The sequence below is a fragment of the Mytilus galloprovincialis genome, chromosome 2 (assembly GCF_965363235.1).
Source record: "Mytilus galloprovincialis chromosome 2, xbMytGall1.hap1.1, whole genome shotgun sequence".
NCBI classification, from domain to species: domain Eukaryota; kingdom Metazoa; phylum Mollusca; class Bivalvia; order Mytilida; family Mytilidae; genus Mytilus; species Mytilus galloprovincialis.
In genome coordinates this window covers 79,686,184-79,705,012 of record NC_134839.1, presented here as the reverse complement: position 1 = coordinate 79,705,012, position 18,829 = coordinate 79,686,184, and the positions used below count along the sequence as shown (strand labels likewise).

Below are 18,829 nucleotides of genomic sequence, written 5' to 3'. Positions count from 1 at the left end.
AACACTTCCAAGCCAAAGTTACTGTTTGTGATCACATATGAGTTAAAGTTCAGATTTAGATTCGTTATTTATGTGTGGTTTTAATTGAAGATCGAATGAAAAGTTCAATAATAATTTGACTCATATTTCAGCTTCTCTTTTTGACATTGTTTATGTTCTAGTTGAAGGTCAAATAAAAGTTAAAGTATTTAGTTTAAGTTCGAATTGAAATTTGTAACTAAGTAAAAGTTACAAACAAATTGAACTCCAGTTTGGGGCAAAATTCCTTTAAATATCCAGGTACAAAAGTTGAAGACCGAGTTTCAATTTGAGTCATTTCTTTGTTTAGCAGTAGAGTATTATTACCCAAGTGCAAGCATGATTTTGAGTGAATATATCCATATTAAAAACATGATTGAAAATTTGATTACCGTATTAACTTTCAGAATTAGACTCAAAGCCATGTTTATAAGTGGTTTGCCATAAGACGTTACGCTGAACTTTACATACTTAATGTATTTGATTATTAACATAGATAAAGAGTTGATACCATAAACGCCATAGAATATCTTGATATGGAACTGTGACATTTTATGTTTTGGAGATAGTAGTTCAAGAATAAAATTATCTTACTACAATTACATATTTTTTAGCTGATTAAGATGTATACATGGGAGCCATTTTTCTTAACCAAAATTAAAAATATTCGACGTAAAGAAATTGATGTACTTAAGAAGATATCGAAAGTTACAATCACGAACTTACTATGTGTAGATCATAGTCCATTTTTTGTAAGTATCATTTATATTTTTGAAATGGTAATTCCTCCGTAACAAGTGAAATCAAATATGTTTGCATAGTGTAAATTCTATTGATTGATATAGTATCATAGGAGAAGACGATATTCTCGGTATTTTATAAAACTACTGGGTTGATAAATTTTATGTTTTAAGGAGATTTAAAAAAACGTCGAAGACGTCAACACCATGAATAGACAAACAGATGTCCACAAAACACAACACAAAATATAGAGCGCAGGACATTTTAGCGAAAATTTTTGAACTACTAGGGGACATTTGATCGCCAACATTAGAACCCATTATAGCGCCGGCTTAATCCGTTCACCTGTATTTTTCGATAGCCCATTTTAGCGAAAACTTACCTGGTTGAATAATACTCACTAAGCTTTGGGCAGAAGTTCAGTGTAATTCAACGGGCACAAATAATGGCCCAGAGTCGTTCAATGACCATTATGAAGAGCAATGTTATAGTTGTCACCAAACTATTTACGTTTTTCTTGATACTATTATCAAATTGCTAACAACATATACAAAAATACGAAGTAAAGACGAATGTGCATCAATATCTAGACAAAATAAAGAGAAAGGACAGTTTCTAATGCAATTCAACAGTATTGTACAGGGGGTATATCCAGAGCCCATTACGTACGTTCTCTAGGACATAAATTCCAGGCTAGAACGAACTTTTAACATTTGATTAAATCTTTTAGATATTTAGTGCTGTATTTTAATGGACATCATATGTTTTATATTGTGCTGTCTTGAGTCTTTTAAAGTTTTTTTTTATTTATTATATATTATAATGGGTTATAATTATTTCGCTAAAATGGGCTTTGACAATTTCAATTTTCGCTAAAATGGGTTAATAATCAGGCGCTAAAATGGGTTCTACTTTGGCGCTAAAACGTCCGATTTGTTTCGCTCATATGTCCTATCAATGCGCTTAAATGTCCTCCGCCGAAAATATAACAATACTATATGATATATTTATAAAAAAATATCTTTTACATTAACTTGTGAAACAAGAGTTAAACATATACAAAGACAAATTAAGTACAAAATACAATCACATACGATCATAAAAATAAATGAAACTCTAAAATGGAATACTATTAATAATAACTATACTTTATAATACTTTTATTGACTTTGAACAAATTAAGATACATTCATCTTTAATATTTTGTTTCAGAACGTTTTTCAATTGTAACACTTACGATGATCGTTTGAAGATCTTTGAAGCATTCGACTATTGACTTTATTTCTTTTTCCTTCGGCATGTGCTATTTTATATGCACGAGTCTTTATTGTAATATGTGTAGAATGTTAATTACAATACGTTAATACTGAATATGTTAATTGGTTGAGTAGCATCATTTATTTTCATTTTTTTTATTTACCCATTTCTCATATGTGCGTATTACACTGTATCCATAATGAATAAACATTTCTTATTTCAGATGAATTTGTTTATGGTGCTTATATTTACCTTTGTGTCACACCAACCATATACAGCAAAAAATGCCTTTCTTGCATTGTCCATAATCAATATCTTGAAATTTCCTTTGAACGTGATACCGTTTACTCTTGGTGGAATCGCTCAGGTAATTGTTACCGTTTATCCTTTGTGGAATTTGTAAGGTAATTGTTACCGTTTATCCTTTGTGGAATTTGTAAGGTATTTTTATCGTTTATCCTTTGTGGAATTGCTCAGGTAAATGTTACCGTTTACCCTTGGTGGAATCGCTCAGGTAATTGTTACCGTTTACCCTTGGTGGAATTGCACCGGCAATTGTTACCGTTTATCCTTTGTGAAATTGCTCAGGTAATTGTTACCGTTTATCCTTTGTGGAATAGCTCAGGTAATTGTTACCGTTTATTCTTTGTGGAATTGATCAGGTAATCGTTACCGCTTATCCATGGTGAAATTGCTCAGGTTATTGTTACAGTTTAAACTTGGGGGAATTGTTCAAGTAATTGTTACCGATTATCCGTGGTGGAATTGCTCATGTAAGTGTTACCGCTTATCCTTGCTCGAATCGCTCTGGTAATTTTACCGATTATCCTTGGTTGAAATGTTCAGGTAATTTTTACCGTTTATCCTTTGTGGAATTGCTCAGGTAATATATTTACCGCTTATCCGTGGTTTAGTTTAAACATATTTTATTGTTCAAAATTACAAATGGATTAGACACAAGTTTTACAACTTAGTAACGTCTTATCCAAAAAAATCCGTGGTGAAATAATTGATCAGGTAAGTGCTTCCGCTTATCCTTGGTGGAATCGATCAAGTTATTGTTATCGATTATCCTTGGTGGAAATGCTCAGGTATTTTATTTCATCGCTTGCATAGTAAAGTTGGCATATCTGAATAACTATTTGTAATCGTAAGTCAACAACTTAAACACACCATAATCCAACGAAGCCAGCAAGAAATTAAGTTCTTTACATTATGTTGCATTTAAGAAGGATTACTGCCCGTTGTCATTCTCTACTCCTTATAAACATGTAAAGCAGAAAAAAATCTATCATGATAAAAAAGCCTGTAAGCTAATATACCGGTAATACTTAAACAGAAAAAAAGATGTGTGTATATATATATAAACCAACTCGAGAGCCCTTAGTTTTATCTTCATTTTCGCCTTTGGGCCAATTCCAATTTTCCATTATACACATCTCAACTTACAACAACTGTGATATATTTCTTCATTGTATAGCATAAGGAACCAATATACAGTGCTCGAGATTACTAGTGTGTGTGTCCTATCCTTTTTAATATCAGCTTATGCATATGTTGATAATGTGTATGTGTATTTTAGGCATCGGTGTCAATAAGAAGAATAGGAAAATTTCTCCAATCACCTGAAATAGATGACTATAATTGCCATGAAGACTTTCCTCCGAATTCAGGCAAGTGGCAGGTTATGAACATAATTTCGGTTAGTTCGGTTTTCAATGAGTTCCGAAGCGTTGCCGTCAAAGTATGACATATTCGACTGATTCATTAGTATCCCCAGTAACATTCTCTTTAGTATATTAGTATTTAGTAAATTGACCCTTCCGATTTTAAATTAAATGTACACACAGTCACAACATTCATTTTCAGATTAGAAGTACAAAATAATCGCGCAATAATAAAACAACAAAGTAAATTATTATTTGAATAAAAAAATAATTTCTGTAGAAGTATTGCAGTTCCATGTCTAAATTTTCAATATTTTTTCCAGGCTAATAATTTTACGCTTTTTGTAAGAGCGGTCGATAATATATAATAACCAGTACTGTTTTTCTCCCACTGTATTAAGTATCCGTTTTTTTTCCAGACTTTGCTGTGACTATCAGTAACGGAAAGTTTACATGGGACAGAAGTTGTAATCAAGTAGCACTTTCAGGGTAGGTGAGAAAAAAAACCAGTTGTCACTTTTAATAGTTGTAACACGATACCTCCATGAAAAGTTTTATACAATAATCATTACCAAATCCTTTTATGTAAAGCTTTATAGATTAAAGCGTCAGTAGAATACCGATGTTCAGACTCCGTAGATTGATTAGGAAGATGCAAATCACGGTAAAAATAAATCACACGAGGGAATCCCATCAATTCTAGAAGGAACGAGACTGAGTACATCGACAGTGCAATCTTTTCCTACGCACGTGCTCCTGCTATGAATACATGAGTTCACGGTCAACAAGTCAAGAGCGTGAATAGAACTAGCTCGATAAAAGTACAGATCAACCAATTTTACTGGTGTCAAAATAAATAAGACCGAACATTTATCGCTAGTGAGTTGAGACATATCGTATTGATCAACCAAATCGTGATAATGACTATAAAAAAATATATAACTAAAATACCGTATCCGAGAAAAAATTCAAAACGGTAAAAATGAAATGGCAAAATGAAGAGTTCAAACACATCAAATGAATAGATAGGCATTTTCTTATGTAGAAAATATTGGACTAATTCTGGTTTAATAGCTAACTGAACCTCTCTCTCGTACGACAGTCGCATATAATTCCATTATATTGACACAATGGTTTATTTTTTCGATGTATCATTCCATTGATAATTCTGTTCAATTACTAGAACTTTAATAAGATTGATGTTGTGGTCGCTCTTTATTATGAACCTCGTTCATTTTGAAGATCATTTGATGAAAAAAAACCGTGCCAGATTTTAGGTTGTTATATTGCTATTTGAAACAAATTGACATTATCAAAGGCCTCTCAAAATATTTGTCAATACAAAATGACTTCATCTTATTGAAATATTATTATTTTCTGTCGCTATTGGTGTACAGATCCTTAAATTTTCATGTGTAAATAAATATATATATATATATATTATTTGTCATGTTATTGCTTTGTACGATATAAAATTAATACTGTGTATAAAATATTTCTGAAAATAATAAAATGTATCTTTATATAGCTTGAATACAAAAATCCGACAGGGAAAACTTGTAGCAGTTGTAGGTCTTGTTGGGTCCGGGAAATCCTCGTTGTTATCCAGCATTCTTGGTGAGATGGAGAAATTAGAAGGCGAAGTGCATGTACAGGTAATTACCGTAATACCTTTATAACTTAGACGGTTGACTGATATACCCAAAGGATATCACCAACTCAGTAAAACAATGTTAACTTGTCTTTAAAATATAGAATTCCAATATCTGTAATCAATGTGAAAGCATTTGTATGATTTTGTTTTCTTTTAAGCTGCTATGGCTGATATTCCCCCCCCCCCCTCCTTAGAATTAGCAACGATCTAAACAAAACAAATAATATATGATTTTTGTTATATTAAAAATGTAAGTCGCAATCAATTGCTACTTTTCTTAGGTTCGTTTCTTCCTTTCTCGGGTCTTTTATATATCTTACTTTTATATTACTTTGCAGGGTTCAGTATCTTATGTATCACAAGAACCATGGATACAAAACCTTACAATCAGAGATAATATCTTATATGGACATGAATATGTTGATCGTAAATACAGAAAAGTTATTAAAAACTGCTGCTTGAGAACAGATTTTAGAATTCTACCTGGTGGAGATGAAACTGAATTAGGGGAAAGGGTGAGCTTAATGCAAGATATTTTGATTGACAAATGAAATTTGATACATGTTGTTTTATCGTTTTTTTACAGCACTGGGTCGATAACACTGCGGATGAACTAGCAGTCCCCGTCATCTTAGTAGTGAGTACTTCGGTACTAACAGGATTATCAACAAACCTTTTTTTAAATGTTTATAAATATAGAACTTTTTAAGATATTGAGGTTTGAACTCCCTCAAATAAAGTTGACCACCTTAGATTTTTTAGGTTATTATTTTATGCCTGTTTTGGTTCTTGTACGTCCTTAGCTTGCAATTATTTGGCTTTGAAAGTCCTTAAACATAAGACAAAAAAGCTCTTCGGACGCATGATATTTATAAGAGTGTTGTTTTCTTCGTTTTAGCACATATTCTACAAACTACTTTTTCATTTCTATTCCCTCTTCAAAATAACAGTCAGTATAGGCTGAATTAAGCAGAAAACTCTATATTTTCTGCGGTATTCATTACAATTTGTTCTAACATGACGTCCTTCAAACGCTTTGAGTACACACCCGTGGTAAAATATGAATATATTGCCAGTGCTGTTCCGATTGTACTCCCACGTCATATGCTTTTTTATGAATGAGATACCCGACGTCATAGAATAATGACGTTAGAATGTAAGCATTTTACGGGAAAATACACGCTTGTGAATCCGAAAATCATCACAAGGAAACATACACAAATGATGCTAAAATGTGGCAAAAGCCCTTTATTGTACATCATATAAGACATATAAATAAATTATCATTCAAATTCATCCAAAACTGTCTAAATACATTATTTTAAATAGTTTAAACATGTCACTAATGCAGTTTGCTCCGTTCTTTTACGCTAGTTTATTAGTGCGTTTATTTATGGGAACGGCAAATATTTGCCTACACCTAGAGCGCTTCGATCCAAAAGAATTGCCGTATGTGTCCTATCAGAATCGAAATAATTCATGGGGGCTTGAATATATCTAGATTTTACCACGGGTTGTCCCTTTATGCCGATATTTTACCCCTCGCTATCGCTCAGGGGTAAAATATTTGTCATAAAGGGCCAACCCGTGGTAAAATCACGATATATTCAAGCCCCCATGAATTATTTCTTAAATAACTATTTTGTGCACAACGAAATGTGTTTTAGATAAAGGTAATAGTAGTATACTGCAGTTCAAAAGTCAGAAATCGAATTAGAGAAAACAAATCCGGGTTGCAAACTAAAACCTAGGGAAATACATCAACTATAAGAAGAAAGCAACGGGTTAGGCCAGCAGCGAAAACTATATGAAAGAAATTTAAAAAAAGTAGAAAAAATAATTGCATTGTGCAAGTTAGACCATCTGGATTTTTTGTATGTGTTTGTTTGTTTGTTTGTTTGTGTTTCGGATGAGTATGGTTTTGGTGTATGTTTTGGTACAGTATTTGTAGGATTTCAAATATTCTCTTTCAAGTTTTATGATAAATGAATTAAGAATGTAAAAAGTATCGATATATTTTAAAAAAAATATCAAAATTAAGGAATGAAAGACTATGAAACACTGATATAAAGATAATTTATGTTTTGTTAGGGAATAAATGTCAGTGGAGGCCAAAAACAACGTATAAACCTGGCTAGAGCAGTTTATTCTGATTCTGACATATACCTGATGGACGATCCTCTTAGTGCTGTTGATTCCCATGTTGGTAAAGATTTATTCGACAAAGTTATTGGTCCCAATGGAATGCTAAAAAATAAGGTAATTATATTTGAAATAATATCTAATTGAAATAAGTAGATGTGGTATGATTGTAAATAAGACAACTTTCCACACTGGTACAAAAACTAGAGTCTGAACAACCAAAGATCGCACGCATGTCAAGTAGGATTTAGATTTAACATTCAACAGTCAAATTGATTTTTTTAGCATTCATTTTCAACATTTAACATTCGATTTTAACATTCAACATTCAAATTTCGTTTTTTTGTTAATTGTTTTTCTTCCTATATCCGTTTTCAATATTCAACACACCGTTTGATATCAAAATTCAGTTTTTGATATCCAACGTTGATTTTTTTATTTGTAAAACATCAAAATAATGACAAAAGAAAGAAAAACGCTTTCAACGAATAAACGATAGAGTCTGAAGGATACAGGCGATAGGAATAGTTTTAAAACAAATGCAATCAGAACAATGAATACTCTATTTTGAAGCAAGCTATCGTGTCAAAACAATTAGGAACCTTTCCTATCTCTATTTTTCATGTTTATTTGTGGTAAATATGTAAAATGATCTGATAATTTGTCACAATATTAAATTACTGTTGCAAAAGTTAAAGACCAATAGACAAATATAAGTATATGTATCTACAATATGGATGCATTGTACCGTGAAGTGTATTTCGTTAAATAAATACTAAAACAAGCTCTTTAAAAAAAAGAAGTGGTAGGTATGAAAAACGATTGAATTCTAAAAATGAAAGATATTTTTTTTAGACGAGAATTTTTGTAACACATGGTGTACAATGGCTTCCAAAGGTTGATGAAATAATAGTGATAGACAATGGTATAATTTCTGAGCATGGAACATACGAACGCTTAGTTAGCAATAATGGTCCTTTTTCCCGATTTTTGATGCAGCACCTTGTAGACGAAGACACATCAGAAGACGGAGACGACACTGAATGTGAGTGAACGAATACGCGGCGAAATAAAGCTAATATTTTGCCCAATAGTATTACGATGTTTTCCTTATATAATCGTAAATTTGCTCACACAATCTTTGTCGCATAGTACCCACGTCCATTATTATAACGCTGATATTAAGAGCTTTTTACTGTTAATTATACGTCAAATTATGGGTTTGCCCAACATATCATGGTTTAGTGAAAAAGAAATGTGATAGTGCGTCTTATGGATATATATTCTTTTTTTCTTCTTCTAAAATGCGACATACTTAAGCTGGTATTGCCCGTAGACCTTTTACTTAAACTGAATGAGGTTGAAAATAGGAAAAATGGATTGATGGATTGTTGGTTGCTTAACGTCTAGAGTTTAAATAAAAACGAAGAGTTAGAGTCAATTTGTTTTGTGTTTGGGTCACTTGCAGGACCAAAATATAAAACGAATTCAATTCCTATTCGACATTGACTATTTAAGATTTTATACCATATACCTCTATACTTCAACAAATATTTTACAATTTCCGTGAATTCAAAAATTTATTGTTTTCTTTTTTAATATATTTAGCCGTTTAGACCGTGTTTTAGCAACTATCGTCAAGTAATTTAAATTATAAACTGATAAGCACAATTTAAAGCCAAATTCGCAGTAACTTTCTTTTATTTGACAGTTCAGAAAATTAAAGATGAAATGTTCGAGAGAGTAATTGTTACTTCCGATGGAGGGATGTCTGATTATATAACATCCGACGGTGTAATGTCAGATGACGAAAATAAAACACAACGTTCAAGGTCAAGAAGGTAAAGGGTTATTATTTTACGGAATATGTTTTAGCAAGTCTTTATATATTTTTTTTTTTAATAAAAAACGTTGTCAAAGCAATTCTTCTAAAACTTTATATCTTAGATGTAAAACTAGTGTTAACTACTGTTAAAATGTGTCAATCTTAATTTCGGACTTTACCAGTCAAGTTTAAGGCATTTTTTCACACGAAGAACATTTACTTTGTTATCGTAATTTAAATTGTCTTTAGAATACTGTTATTGAGATTGGTGAAAGAAGACTCCCTTTCGATTTGGAAAAAAAACAACAAGTTGTTTACACCTGTGAAAAACGTAACATTAGTAGGCTTTACTACTTCTCTCCATTTATCTGTCCACACACTAAGGAATAACTTCAGTGATTTGATCAAATGACTGTCCTGAATTGGCATGGACAATTTGAAACTGGACGTTGCGTAAACAACAAACATTGAATAAATTTTATATATTGTATGAAACGTTTAAATCGGGGGAAAGACACAAAATTTAAATATGCAGCGGACGAGCATATCTTACTGAAGTATAGCTTGTTATTTTATAAATAATGTTAATATGCATCTTTCTATTTTGGTTAACTGGAATAATATTTTGTTAGAACAAGTTAATGTTTTGAGATCCTTTTGGACTTTAGTCATAAATTTGACTTTCAAATTATTTAGTAGTTCATTTTGATGACAACTAAGCCATATCCATTTAGAAATGATAGGATGATTTTTTAATTTCTTGATTGATTAGGACATTAGCAAGACAAAACAGTCGAAAGCTTAAGAGGCAAGTGTCTAAAGATTTTGGATCACCAGATAAACAAGAAAGTCAAACAGCAAAACCTCAAAAAGATGGTGTGTTAGTACAAGATGAAACATCTGAAAAAGGATCGGTATGCATCAAATTATACATTAAGTATATAATATAATTACTCTAAATATCACATAACAATGTTAAATTAGCAACTTTGCAGTAGCAACTATTTGTTCTCCCTTCGCTGGGATTCGAAAACGTGCAAATGGGATATCGAGATAACATCGCCTGCACTGTGTCCAGCGCTCTAGACCACTTGGCCACCAAAACTGGACTAAATATTCAGCTTTCGATGGCCTAGTAGAATCTAGTAGAATTATAACACAGTACTAGTACATGATATGTAAGACATGAAGATGGAATTGATTGCAGATTACCTTAATTATCTATCGTAAAGGATATTTATATAAGTTGCATCATTGCCAATGAGACACATTTTCATCAAAGGATAAAGGACAAGGTTTAAATATAGGCAGATAAATCTAGTTTTCGAAGGGGTTATGATTGGAGTCTACGATTTTCTTATGTAGTGTTTTGAAGACTGTTGTGTGCTTTTTCGTTGGTTTTTCTTTTGGATGATTTTGCTCATTGTTTCCGACGTTTTTGATTTTGGCTAGCCACAAAACCAAGTTTAACCCACCGTTTTTTGTTCTTAAAATGTCCTGTACCAAGTCAGGAAAATGGCTATTGTTATATTATAGTTCGTTTCTGTATGTGTTACATTTTAGTGTTGTGTTTCTTTTGTGTCGTAGTTCTTTTAGTTAAGGCCTTGATCTAAAAAGGCTTTAAACATTTAAAGTAAAAATCACAAGCAACTGAAATTTAAATAAAGGGGAAATTGTTGTCGAGCTTATGAAAAAAGATATTTCGATAATACCATTTCAGATTTCTGGTTAAATAAAGGCAACAGTAGTATACCGCTGTTCAAAACTCATAAATCCATAGACAAAAAAACAAAATCGGGGTAACAAACTAAAACCGAGGGAAACGCATTAAATAGAAGAGGAGAACAACGACACAACACTAAAATGTAACACACACAGAAACGGACCAAGCATCAGACAAAATCCCACGAGAATAACAAATATAACATCAAAACCAAATACATGAATTTGGGATAGACAAGTACCGTGACACGTCTTATCGCAATGTGAAATTACACTCAAAAATAAGAAAAAACAAACGACGCAACGTTAAAATGTAACACACACAGAAACGAACAATAATATAACAATGGACATATATCTGACTTGGTACAGGACATTTTTAACTCTGTCTGTTTCCATTATTATAAAAAGACCATAACCAAACACTTTGGTAATTTCGTATGTAATGTATACAAACTGAACTTAATTAACATAACTGCTAAACATGCTTTCAGAATTGATGACTGGCTAAATTAGCAGTTCTTGTATTTTTTTAGGTAAAGCTAGCAGTCATTCTCACTTACATCAAGTCAATGGGTGTATTAATTACAATTATGGCTTTTATTTTCTTGTGTGTATACCAAGGCTTAGGAATATATTCAAATATCTGGATTACATACTGGACATCTAATTTGTATTTATTGAATGTTTCAAATTGGAACACCGACTTTTACTATGAAGAAAAAACTTACTATCTTGGATTTTATGCTTTGATTGGAATATTACAAGGTATGACATTATCACATTGCATTTTCGTATTTTGACCAACTTGATCTTGTTACTAGAGGGTATTCGAAATGTGAAAAAAAATGTTTAGAAACGGATGTTATTAAAAATTCACTCTTTTTGAGAAATAATCATAATTTTTGAAAACATTTCTCTATCATTTAACAATTTTATTAAGCATATCAAGTCAATTGTCACATCTAAGTTTTTTATACTTAAAATTAACAATTTGTGAATTTCGTGCGTATGTTTTAAATAACTAGATGGGTAATGTTATTCTCTAATCTTTTTCAGGAATTAGTTTTATACTTTTTCAAGGTTTCATTGTTAACGGTTTCATACACGGAACAAATAGATTTCATTCAAAGGTTTTGAGCAGCATTCTCCGATCACCGATGTCATTTTTCGATACAACACCTACAGGACGAATTATAAATCGATTTTCCGGTGATATCGATATATTAGATGACAGATTTCCACGTATCTGTAATTTTTTCGTTATTTCACTGTCAACTCTGATTGCTACTATGATAGTGATAGTCATGAAGACCCCATTGGTGATGGTTGTTATCGTTCCTGTAGCAGTTTTATACGTTGTGATTATAGTAAGTGAAAAACCTTGTTTTGGAGAGTAAACGTTATGATCGTTGCTCATTTATAAAGGCAGTACCATGATCAATAGTTGTTTTCACTTGCTTCTATTGTTTTGTGGTGGATTGGTGGCTAATTGTCAATCATATTACAATTAAACAAATTTATTGTACCACCAAAACCAAAAACACATTGTAACCCTTTTGCCAAAATAATAAGCGAAAAGATAATTAAAAAACACTTTAAAAAACCATGATTGTATCGAATATGAACCGACATTGAAAATGCAAACTGAAAAAAATTGCAAACTATTAGTAGCAAACTTTTGTAAAAGATCGTTACCATTTTGGCAAATATAACAATTTATATATTCTATCTTATATTACGTACTAATCACTATGACCATCACGGGTGTTCAGTTTTTTTGATATGGTTTACTTCAAAGTTAGCTGTACTAAAATATTTTTAAATGCCATTTACACAACGCCAGTTCACTCTCCAAGAACGATGACTTTGGTTTGCATTTCTCCCTATACCCAGCGACACCGGTTGTTTCAACACATGCTTTTATATGTTTCGTTTATTAATGTATTTGTTGGTTACGATAATGATTTTAACTTAACAATATGTAAAATGTTCTGTATATACCTGTGAGTAAATAATTATCTTTTGTTGCGAAATGAAGGTAAAAATAAAAATTTCACTTGAAGTATCCGAACGTTTTGTATACAAAATGTTGATTTCTTCGTAAAACTTTTTCTTATCCCAGGCATAGATTACCCGAGCCGTATTTGGCACAACTTTTTGGAATTTTGGTCCCCGAATGCTCTTCAACTTTGTACTTTTTTTAGCTTTTTAACTATGTTGATCTAAGCGTCACTGATGAGTATTATGTAGACGAAACGCGCGTCTGACGTATTAAATTATAATCCTGGTACCTTTGATAACTATTGTATAGTTTCACGCCTAAGAAAGCTAATAAACAATTATAGGATTTAAAATTATCATGGATGTAAAATAGGTTTAGGCAGTACACAAACTATGACATGAAGTATTGAATGTATAGGCCAACTGTTCTGTAAATTTGTAAGAAATTCCAGGATTAAAATATGTACGCCAGAGTTGTCAATTACGGTAGGATGTGAGAATAAAAGGAAAAATGAAATATGAATTCAATTGGTTGTATCTGGTTAAGTTCACAAGACAATAACAATCAAAACCAAGGAGTAAACAAAGACTCACAAAAGCAAAGGACATTTACATCAACAGTTATAAATAATAATTAAGAAACAACAGGAACTCCACTAAAAACCGGGAGTGAAATCAGGTGCCCCGGAAGGGTAAGCATTTCCTGCACCGTATACGGCGCCCGTCGTGTTATTTCTTTGTTCAGTTCGGTAATGATGATATGGAAGGTTATTATGACTCAGAAAGAGTATCAGATATGATTTCTGACACACTTTTGTCATAATGGCCAATCAGCTCATGATGGCGACCGTAAAATTTCTTGAGTGATGACCTTAATTTGATTGATTCACAGCCTTGTCTTTGCAACTTTTGGGAAAGCAGTATTCCTCGTTCAACAAACTCAACGTACTCATATAAGTCTGTCCATATGTATTCTATTTCAGAAATTCTATTTACCTACATCAAGACAATTAAAAAGGACAGAGGCAGTGACGAGATCACTTTTGTTAAGCCATTACAGTGAGACTATAAATGGCACCAGTGTTATTCGTGCCTATAACTCAGAGGAAAGGTTTATCGATGAAGTCTACAAACGGTTGGATTTGAACTCGTCATTTTATTTTGCCGCAAACACTGGAATGGGGTTAGTATATTCATAGAGTTGCAATAATAGCTTTGTGTACTTTGTATAGTTTTATCTTGTGGAAGACTTTGTTAGTTAGTAGTCAATGGATATTGTAGATCATTCCGGTAGTCTTGACCTATTTATTTGTACTAAAAACAGCCAGTAGTAATTGGATACTGTAGATTATTGAGGTAGTCTTGACCTATTCATTTGTACTAAAAAACAGCCAGTTGTCATCTTCACTTCACACACACACACACACACATACGAATATCAATTATATGCTAACGAGACATGTTGCACTGTTAAACTAATAACTGTATGTGAAAATCAAGATTTGCATAAAAAATATCCCAATATTAAAGACACAGTGGCGTCATTTTTGCTCACAGCTTTCAGCTCTTTGATTATATATGGTTATTAAATTTCTTTTTCTCATTTTTATAAAGATCAAACTGTGTTAGCTTATTTTTTGTTCATTGTAACAATCATTAGTATTGCATGAATATTCAAATAGAAAAAACAGTGGATACAACATTGCACAAAGATACCAGAGGGACATTCAAATTTTAAAAAAAACCGGACACCTTAATGGCTAAATAAACAACAGACAAACAATAGTACACAAAACACAACATAAGGGAACTGAAGACTGAGCAGTACAAAACCCACAGATCTCCGGTGCTCCGGAAGGATGGGAAGATCCTGTTTGCCTATGTTTTATGGTCGCGAGATAGCGCCGCAGTTGCGTGTAGTTATAAGAAAAGCGCCAACGTTACGTATAGTTATAAAAAAATATTATGAAATGAGAAATTGAATTCACTTTGTTTGATGGAATGACATTATCTTTTTGCATCAAGTGTCAACTTAACTGGGCTATATTTGCACTATCAACTTATTAGAATTATAAATGACAAACTGGATTTCTCTGATGTTAACCTGTCGGCTATACTTATCATACCGTTGTATATTTATATATATATCAATTGTAATTGACAATTAGATTCAAATTATTTTAGTTTCATTAATTGAAAGAAACCTGCAACCTGGAGAGCAGATAACGCCTAATGCTTTGATCTTTTTCATGCTTTCAATAGGAAATTCTTGTAATCTATAAGTGGCAATACATTTCATAAAACGTACATAATCCTTGAGATGTATATTTAAGATAACTTACATTTATTAATCCTTTGCATCTGGCGGCCTTGACCTTTCACAAATCCGTAAGCTCTTCTGTAGTGTATTTAACGATAATTAGCCTAAATGTTAAAGGTCATTTAGAAATAGATAATTGTATTTTAGATGGATTGGTATGAGAATACAGACGTTTGGAAACTTGGTAGTTTTAGCTGCTGCACTTTTTGCTGTGCTCTCAACATCTCTTTCCGGGGCAGATGCCGGCCTGTCATTGACATATGCATTACAGGTAAGCATCAGTTTTCAACATATATACAATGTTTTTGATTTTAAAAATGGTTTACCATTATTTGAGATATAAAAATGTTAGCAAAAGGTACACGAACCATTTTTTAGTTCAAGCACAAACATGTTTATATGCCTACATACGATAGTAGAGGGGCATTATGTGTTCAGGTCTTTGCGTCCGTTCGTTCGTCCGTTTGCTTTGTCCCAACTTGAAACTTAGTACACATGCACCCTATGATATGATCTTTCTAATATTATGCAAAATTTGAGTTTGACCCCTATTTCACGGTCCACTAACTGAACATTGAAAATGATAGTGGGAGGGGGCATCCGTGTACTATGGACAGATTCTTGTTAACCCTTGAATTATAAATATTTTATCCCAATATATATGTGCAATTTGAGCAGGAACTGTTAGCAGCTTTCTGTTTTAATTTGTATGTACCCATTATAATCAAGTTGTTAAAATTGTGATATTTTTTCTGCAGATAATAGTAAGCATGAATGCTGTTGTACAAACTGTCAGTATTTTACAAATGGATATTATATCAATGGAGAGAGTTGATGAGTACAGCAAATTACAACCAGAGGTACTTTCTATTGACTTTTTGTATAGATGAAATGAAGTTTTGAATCAGATATAAGAATTTTTGATATTTTCTTGTCCAAGTTAATCAATCATGCACGTGCTGATAAAATTTTAAATGAGAGAGTTTGCATTTTTCTCTTTCCTTTTATGATCAATTTGCACAAAACCCTATACGATAACAGTAGCTGTTGAACTGTTGAATATGAACTTAACTGTCATATAGACTGATAGATACTATACAAGCATTTACAGCTGGTTATCTTGATGACCAGACTTTATGACTGGTGAAAGTTAATTTGGAACATGATGTATGACTGCCTTGATCAGACAAAGGATAGGACAGAATGCATGTTTATATAAAAAGCAGACTGGTACAAGATTTGAATTTTGACAATTTGATTTCGCCTTAATTAACTAAAAGCTGTCTCTACTGCATCTGTTGGAAATTAATCTAACAAATGTTAAATTAATGAAATAAGTCATTGAATTGTTTATTTAGCTATTTTGATCGTCCGTTAAATTCAATTTGTGTGGAATAAAACGTCAAGCAGCAATGTTGAAAAAGTTGAGTATATTTATAGGCAACATGGATAGGCAACAAAAGGCCAGTTGATGACTGGCCAGCAAATGGAGAAATTGAGTTTTTGAACTATAAGACCTGTTATAGAGAAGGGTTGGACTTAGTATTGAGGGGTGTTAGCTGTAACATAAAGCCTGGGGAAAAGGTAAGATATTTGTATCTTTTTAAGTTTAAGTAAACTTATTCCTGACGATATTCATATGCTAAAATCCTTGTGTTTATGATGTAAACGTCTACATAATTGATGCCTTTGGTTGCTACATTGTTGTAACCAAACTTTACTTCACGGAATTGGAGGTATACGTCTTTTTGTTGATGCCATTGGAATGAAGTACATTTGGTTCCTTTATCTAAACTTTTTCCTGATATTACCACACGGCATCATTCAAGTGAAAATACCGTGTAATCACTTGAACTTTCATGCGATAAAATATTTTCGATGATGTGGTCGGAATGTCGGAAGTGTTGACACGCTTAGAGATATAGCTTCATCGGGCGTATTGTCAATATACTCATTGTAGCGTTAATGGCTGCTATAACTCGCCAACATATTGACAAACTGTACATTTCAGAATATAGATAATATCGAAATTTTGCAGGTCATTTTTTTTTTATCTTATGTGATTTATTATGTGATTTGATAACTTGATTAACAGTAAACAATACCTAACAATTACAATATAAAAAAAACATATATATGTCATGTGTCCCGAACCTTTTTCTGGATTAACCTTCATAAAAGTTGTTTATTAATTTCTGTGAGTTCATGTTATGCTTGCTCTCCTTGTATTTCTTGCGTAATTAACATATTGAATATTATATAATTTTGAAGATAGGCGTGGTCGGACGCACAGGAGCAGGAAAGTCGTCTTTAACAATGGCACTTTACAGACTGATAGAGAGAGTTGATGGTTGTATCAAGATTGATGGACTTGATATAGCTGCTATTGGATTGCATGATCTTAGGTCAAAAATTTCTATTTTACCTCAGGTATGGTAAACTAAACAATATGTATGTAGAAAAGATTTATTTCTATAGCCAAAATAAAGTATTTATGAGTACATTGATGATTAGTTTAATTGAGTTTAGATTATGCAATAGTCAAATAAAAAAAAATTAAAAAAAGTGCAAAATAATCACGTTTATAAATAAACATTTTGGTGTATGTTTTGCCGTTGTTCTTTGCTTCGATTATTTTGTATCTCTTTCGGGGGGATTTATTTTATTTTTGCCTTCTATTGTCTTAATTTTTTTCTCTTCAAATAATATTTTGGTTCTTGGGAGAAAATACATGGCAGGTTTCATATTTTCTATGTTGTGTATTGTGTTCTATTATTTGTCTGTTTGTCTTTTTCTTTTTTAGCTATTGCGTTGTCAGTTTATTTTCGTTCTATGAGTTTGACTGTCCCTCATGTATTTTTCGCTCCTCTTTTAATGATGATGAAAACTTATTCAATTACTTAAAACCTATAAACTGAAAAAAATAGATTATCAACCGGAGAGCACATTTATTTAAGATGGTGTTATAGGAAATTGTTAAATAAGGTTACTCGCATAAGATTTATTATAGAATTTTCTGTATTTTTTAAAAGGATCCAGTGATATTTTCTGAGTCATTGAGAACAAACCTTGATCCAAGTAGCAAATTTACAGATGCACAAATTTGGAAAGCATTAGAGTATTCAAATTTAAAAAGTTTCATAACTTCTCAATATGCCGATTTGAGGTCAGAAGTTGGTGAAAGTGGACGAGATCTAAGGTTTGTATATATACACCAAGTTATTAATAATCAGTATTATTAAGTATGTATTTGGTTTTTTTTTTTGTGTGTTCGTTATGTCTATAATATCATTTTTATAGGATTAAGTAGTATTTTGCATCTTCATTTTCCTATCTTCTTTCTATTTTGCAATGATCTAAATTGAGGAAGAATGTTCTAAGTACTAGTTTAACCCCGCTATATTTTGTATGCCTGTCTCAAAATATACAACAAAATGTTTTGGCCTTCAGGACATTGTTGTGTTAATGCAAGATCTTTC

The 18,829-nt window shown here is 32.0% G+C and overlaps 1 protein-coding gene across 1 annotated transcript in view; it reads left to right on the top strand.

Moving 5' to 3' along the window:
• Positions 1-18,829, top strand: part of LOC143064508 (ATP-binding cassette sub-family C member 3-like) — a 51,209-nt gene that overhangs the window by 29,909 nt on the left and 2,471 nt on the right. The window contains exons 11-28 of the mRNA XM_076237380.1: positions 633-770; positions 2,240-2,383; positions 3,599-3,689; positions 4,103-4,172; positions 5,212-5,338; positions 5,676-5,852; positions 7,429-7,596; positions 8,335-8,524; positions 9,191-9,320; positions 10,077-10,218; positions 11,563-11,794; positions 12,086-12,396; positions 14,014-14,213; positions 15,498-15,621; positions 16,109-16,210; positions 16,791-16,934; positions 17,622-17,780; positions 18,383-18,549. Of these exons, the coding sequence (XP_076093495.1) occupies positions 633-770; positions 2,240-2,383; positions 3,599-3,689; positions 4,103-4,172; positions 5,212-5,338; positions 5,676-5,852; positions 7,429-7,596; positions 8,335-8,524; positions 9,191-9,320; positions 10,077-10,218; positions 11,563-11,794; positions 12,086-12,396; positions 14,014-14,213; positions 15,498-15,621; positions 16,109-16,210; positions 16,791-16,934; positions 17,622-17,780; positions 18,383-18,549 (2,816 nt within the window). The remainder of the gene's footprint in view (positions 1-632; positions 771-2,239; positions 2,384-3,598; positions 3,690-4,102; positions 4,173-5,211; positions 5,339-5,675; positions 5,853-7,428; positions 7,597-8,334; positions 8,525-9,190; positions 9,321-10,076; positions 10,219-11,562; positions 11,795-12,085; positions 12,397-14,013; positions 14,214-15,497; positions 15,622-16,108; positions 16,211-16,790; positions 16,935-17,621; positions 17,781-18,382; positions 18,550-18,829) is intronic.